The 5,927-nt window shown below is 42.1% G+C and overlaps 1 protein-coding gene across 1 annotated transcript in view; it reads left to right on the forward strand.

Moving 5' to 3' along the window:
- Positions 1 to 272: 272 nt before the first annotated feature.
- GPC5 (glypican 5) overlaps positions 273 to 5,927 on the forward strand; it is a 623,755-nt gene continuing 618,100 nt past the window's right edge. Inside the window, 2 exon segments of the mRNA XM_042866778.1 lie at positions 273 to 477; positions 1,498 to 1,593. Of these exon segments, the coding sequence (XP_042722712.1) occupies positions 273 to 477; positions 1,498 to 1,593 (301 nt within the window).

Below are 5,927 nucleotides of genomic sequence, written 5' to 3' on the forward strand. Positions count from 1 at the left end.
CCCCGCCGCGGCCCCTTCCCATCCGGGCGGCCCTCGGGAGCGGGCGGGCCCGGCCCCTTCCCCTCCGCCTGGGCCGCGGGGCTCGGCGGGCCCGGTCTGGCGGTGGGGGGCGGGGGGCGGCACGCCGTAGCCGGGCTGTGACCTCCGCGGTGGTTGTGGCGGCGCCCCCTGGCGGACGCGCGGACGCGCGGCGCACGGCCGCCTGTGTTCTCGCAGGAACACGTGCTGCGCCGTGAGGGGCGCGGGCCCGGCCGGGAAGGGGCCTGCGGCACATGGCCCGCGGCCACGGCCTCCCCGCGCCTCCTGTGGGCCGCGCTAGGTGGGAGGGAGCGCGCCGGGACGGTCTCCGCTGCGCCGGCGGTCGGCTTTTGGGGAAAGGGAGGTCTCGGGACTGGGGTCGGCCGCTGCTCTCGGGGAGCAGCCGAGCGTTTCGCGCCCTTCGGGGAGAATATGAAGGGGAGGATACCGGGAAACTTGGTTTGTGACTTTGTTCTCTCCGCAGCGACCCGAAGCAAGTAATTCGGTGGTATTTTTGCAGTATCGACATGGGCAGCAGAAAATGCAGGAGCTTGTTGTGGATGTTGCAGTGGAGTGTTCGTGGGGAAAGTTGCTTTTCACAGGAAATGGTAAGCGCTTATCTTGTATTAATATTTTTTTTTAACGCAGAGCTTGTGCTATTAAAGCAGAGCCTGAGAGCTTGGTTGTGCACCGAATTTGAAAGACTTTCCTGGGATTGCAGGCATGTTTAGCAGCCCACAATTTCTCCCATTCAGAGGAGAGTGATACACATTTTTTTTTTTGAACATTCATCTGTCTGACAAAAGCAGCTGGGTGGTGAAGGACTCTACAGCATGTTTAAATCGTGTATTTTTTTTGTTGTTCTTCAGTGAAGTTCTTTTTCAGTTTAAAAAAACTCCTGTGTTTTCAAGATATTACTCATATTATTCTTGAGTTTTCTGTTATGTACCAGGTAAGGTAGCCTTCACATTCATATAATACACCAAATTTAAAAGGGAATAAAATGTGCTTTCAGGTTTTGAATGTAGCACTCCCATGCTTTATTTGAATCTCACATCTTTAATAAGCAGCTGTAACTTGCTAGGGTAACTTACAGCCATTACTGGAAACTTTTCTGAGTGCGGGGCAGACCCATCTAAACCCAGTGGGAGGAACCCTCTTGAGGCAAAGGGTATCAGTGGCAGTAACAGTAAATGTTACAATCTGTCTGCAAAATAGACAACATTACTTACCAGCTGCTTTTTTATAAGGTGCTTTCTGGAATTCAGAAGGGTAATAGGATCTACTGAATGTAATTTCTAAATCTTAATTATCCAAATTGAGCATTAACTTTGTTTATATTCGCTTAAAAACTTATGGCCTTATCTTTTTTTTATTACTGAGATACAGCTTGCCTTTACAGCTGCAGATTGGCATTTGGAAAGGAATAGTTAATTTTTTATGTTTAGAAATTTTGATGTTGTTCTGAAAATGATACAGGAAAGGTAGTTGATGCATTTTCACAAATGGGCTTTTCTGCTATTGTCAGCATTGATTCTGATGTCCCCAGTACTTTGTATGAGAGTCCTGGACTGAGTTAGTGTGCTGCTCAAGCTAACTCTGAGAGAAATGGAGGCTGAATATTGGTTCTTGAAAGTGTGCAACTCAAAATCTGACCCAGTACTCACTTTGTTCTTTTCTTTCAGCAGGAACAAAGTAAACAACATATCTTGAATTACTAAAAAAGCTGGTTGCGTCAGAGTAATGTCAAAGTGCTTACAGTGCAGGTAGTGATATATAGAACCTACTGCAGTGAAGGCACTTGTAGCATTATGTTGACAACTGCCTCAGGAGATCTTGCAGGACTTCAGAGATTGGAAAGGTACTGTGTGGTGGTGTCAAGTGCTTTTTGTACTAAGGTGCATCTAGTGCAGATAGTGAAGTAGATTAGCATCTACTGCCCTAAGTGCTCCTTCTGGCATAAGAAGTTATGTCTTCATCCAGTCACTCAGGCTATTACTGTAGATGTTCCAGTAGCTTTCTGCTTTGCAGTCTTCTGTTAGTTTTGCATAGTTGCACTACAGGAAGAATGTAGTTGTGCAAATCTATGCAAAACTGATGGTGGCCTGTTACAATCTACATCAAGGAGTCTGAAGGTTTTCTGCTGATTATGGGATGTTTTCTGGCCTTTCTCACTTATAACAGCAGACTAGTGGATGACAGCTCTTGTAGCACTAAAGTGCTTATAGTGCAGGTAGTGTTCACTAATCTACTGCATTATAAGCACTTAAAGTACTGCTAGCTGTAGAACTACATATTCAGCATGTTTTGCAATTTATTTGTTGTTAAATTGAACACTGTTCTCTGGTTAGTTTTGCAGGTTTGCATCCAGCTGTATGATACTCTGCTGTGCAAATCCATGCAAAACTGACTGTGGCAGTGACAAGTCAGTCAGTAAATGTGGAGAAATTGTACCCCTTTCTACACAGGTTGGGATCAGTTGCAATGCTGTGCGTTTCTGTGGTATTGCACTTGTCCCGGCCTGTTGAGGTTGGTGGGGATAGAGGCTGAAACACTTCGTAGTTGCAAGGAATTTCTCCCTCTCTCACTGATCTAGGAAACCTAAAAGCCTTACCTTTCTCCTTGAAGAAATGTCACGTAATTTTCAGTGTAACTAGATGTTCATTTTCTGTATCTGAATTGTTTGTATCAGATTTGTTGCTGATAATACTGAAGTCCTTGAGTGTGTGTTGGGGGGAGGGGGATCTTAATTTGTTTGCTTTGTTTCTTAAGAAAAAAAAACATTATGAGTCTTCTATTAAACTGAGCTGAATGCGTATTTACAATTTCTTCTCCATTACTTTGTTGGGAAGAAATGAATCCTAAGAAACAAAATCTGAGCTTGTTTCTCAAATTCAAATTACATGAATTAATAGCTTCTGTACTGTTTTTTAATTTTTAGCGTTATCAAAACTAGATGTTCTAATTAGTAATATAAGAGCACACTTTTAATCTTAGCTCCTCATCTAGATTTTGCTAAGTTCAGGAGTAGTAAAGAATGTTGCAGACATTTTGATGCCTCAGGGCATCAGGGTCTTTTGATGCCTTAGCTATGGCATCTTTAATACTAGTTGGGTGTCTGCATCTTGTGAGGCATCTGCATTTGTGGTGAGTGTAACACTGGTCATCTTGCAAGCTCTGAAGTAATTTACTTAGCATATGATGCATAGCAACAAAAATAGAACATCTCTGAAGCTATCTGAATAGCTCACCCATACAACTGCTTCAAAAGGCTGGAGACAGATTCAATATCTGGCTTCATAAGGAAGTATAAATGTAAACTCTAAGTGGAGCTTTTGACACAGTCTTTGGATGAGCCATGTGCTAGAGAACTACACCTGTAGCTCAGACATCAATGGATTTATTTTCTAAAGTGGGCTTTCTGAGTAATAGTGCTGTAAATTCAAAGTATCCAATTTGTTGGTCACAGCTGACAAACTCTATAGTCTTCTAGAACACCTGTGTGTAGAAGAATTAAGACTTTGAGTCAATGCTACCCTTGCTGTTCTTTAATTTAAAGCAGGATGTTAAGCTAAATGGGTCATTGTTCCCAAGACAGTGTTTTCCAGAGTCTGTCAATGTATGTCATATGCTGTGTCAGAATTTCTGTTATTCCAGTGTCTAGCAAAATGTTGTCATTCCTTCTAAATTTTTTTCTGAAGTATCCAAGCAGTCTTAGTCTTCTGTGCCCTTTTTGCTTCTGCTACTCCCGAAGTTCTCAGACAGGTTTCTTATCCAAGATGCCCTTTCCCAAAACTAAAATTTTCTTTAGTTCTGCGGATTTAGAGGAAGCTTTGTTTCAGTGAGGTCGGGTAAAGAAGGCAAGTGTCTTATGTCATGATTTCTCTTCTGTAATTTCCTGTAGTAATCTGCTAGTGATAGCAGGGTTAGCTCTTTTTTGGATTAAAAAGCCATGTACCTTCTAGCACAAGTTGAAATACAAGTGTTTTAATATGTGATTACATTTTATATTGTCATGTGACCAGTATATTTTGAAGTATGTGTCTTAGATTCTGACAGTGAAACTTCTTGAAACTGAGTGTTTATAAAAGTGGTTTTTATTCCATGGAATTTTGAGTTGTCCCATTGGATTTGTTGGAGAGTACGTACATAGCTTTTTTTTAAAAAAAAAAAAAAAAAAAATTGTGTAAAAAATTAAATGACAGAAGTATTCCTGTTCCCATCACTTTTTAACTTGCCCAGCCTGACCGAAAGAACAAGAAAAAAAGGAGGAAAAAAAGACAATTTGTAGTTTTTGTATGCAAGTGCAAAGACGCAATGAATAATTTCGCAACTGTCATACACCATTTTAAAGATAATGGCTAGCTATGCTTTGTAAAGGGGGAATTACAACAATGCCTGTGTAAACTCTAGCATCTTCTGCATGCTTTTAATACCAATTCATCTCATTAATTGTGAAACTTGTACAATCAGAGGCTTATTAAATACACTTTTTTAAAAAAAGAAACTTGTATGTATTGAGTATTGACTCATGTGTTGCTGTTGAATCTTAGATTGGCTTTGGTTGGAGGAGACCTTGAGGATCATACAGTTCCACCCCCCCTCCCCCCACCATGAACAGTGTTGTCAACCACTGGATCAGACTGCCTGGGGCACCCATTTTTACTACAGGGCTAGGGAATCCACAACCTCTCTGGGCAACCTGTTTGAGTACATCACCACCCTATGAGTAAAAAATTTCTTCCTAACATTTAACCTTGATCTGCCCTCTTTCTGAAAGCTATTTCCCCCTTATTGCTATTAGTCTGTAAGTGCTTGTAAGTTCCCTTGAAGTACGGGAAGGCTGTAGTGAGGTTTCCTGGAGTCTTCTCCAAGCCCAGTTTTCTCAACCTATCCTTATAGAGGTGCTACAGCCCTTGGATCATCTTTGTGGCCCTTCTGGACCCACTCCAGCAGCTCTGCATCTTGTGCTGGGGGCCGCAGTCTCAGACCATAATATTCCTGATGTGGCTTTATGAGGGCAAAGTGGAGGAGGACAAGGACCTACTTCAATCTGCTGGCCACCCCTCTTGTGCAGCCTAGGTTACTGTTAATCTTCTGGGTTGCAGGCATGGGCACCTGGGTCATGTCTGACTTCCTGTCTGTGAGGGCCATCCCCAAGTCCTCCACAGGGCTGCTCAGTGAGTTCTTTTTCGCAGTCTGTACTTGTATCTGGGATCGTCTTGAACCATGTGCAGCACCTTTCACTTGTCCTTGTTAAACCTCATTAGATTATTGTGTGCAGGCTTTCTGAGTGTGTCCCAGGTCCCTTTGAATTGTCTATACCTTTTGTTGTGTCAACTTCACTCAGCTTAGTAGATTTGTAGATTTCTGCTTGTATAGTAAGCCTTGTACATCAAGTTCTTTGTAAATTATTCAAGTGAAGAAAAAACTCCTAAGAAGTAATTGTTAGTTCTGTGTATTTTAGTTTCACTGAAGTCGAGGCATGAGTTAGTTGACAGACATTGGTAATGAGAGAAATATTGCTGCTGTTAAGTTCATATGGTTTTATTGAAATAAAGTGAGCCCTGTCAGTCTTATTTCTGCGAAGGTTGACTGGAGTGGGATGGTTAGGCAGCTAGAAAGAGAGTAGTTTAAAAAAAAAAAAAATCTGTGGAAATGACATTTAAAAGTACCAAAGCAGGTATTCTCTGCAGATATGTCCAGATGAGTCTGTTAAAATAGCCCCAAGTAGACAGAAAGCTTATATGGGCCTTGGTATGGGTAATTTTTAAGTGGTCTCCTGCTATGTAATTAGTCTGAGCCATATATACTGTGTAAGCTTAGCACTAATAAATGCAAGCCTGCATAGAATCCTAGCATTTCCATAAAATGTTTTTCCTTTTTTCTGCAGGAAGAGAGTAACTTTG

Source organism: Lagopus leucura, unplaced genomic scaffold (genome assembly GCF_019238085.1).
Source record: "Lagopus leucura isolate 7727_CA_CO unplaced genomic scaffold, USGS_WTPT01 Super-Scaffold_100001, whole genome shotgun sequence".
NCBI classification, from domain to species: Eukaryota; Metazoa; Chordata; class Aves; order Galliformes; family Phasianidae; genus Lagopus; species Lagopus leucura.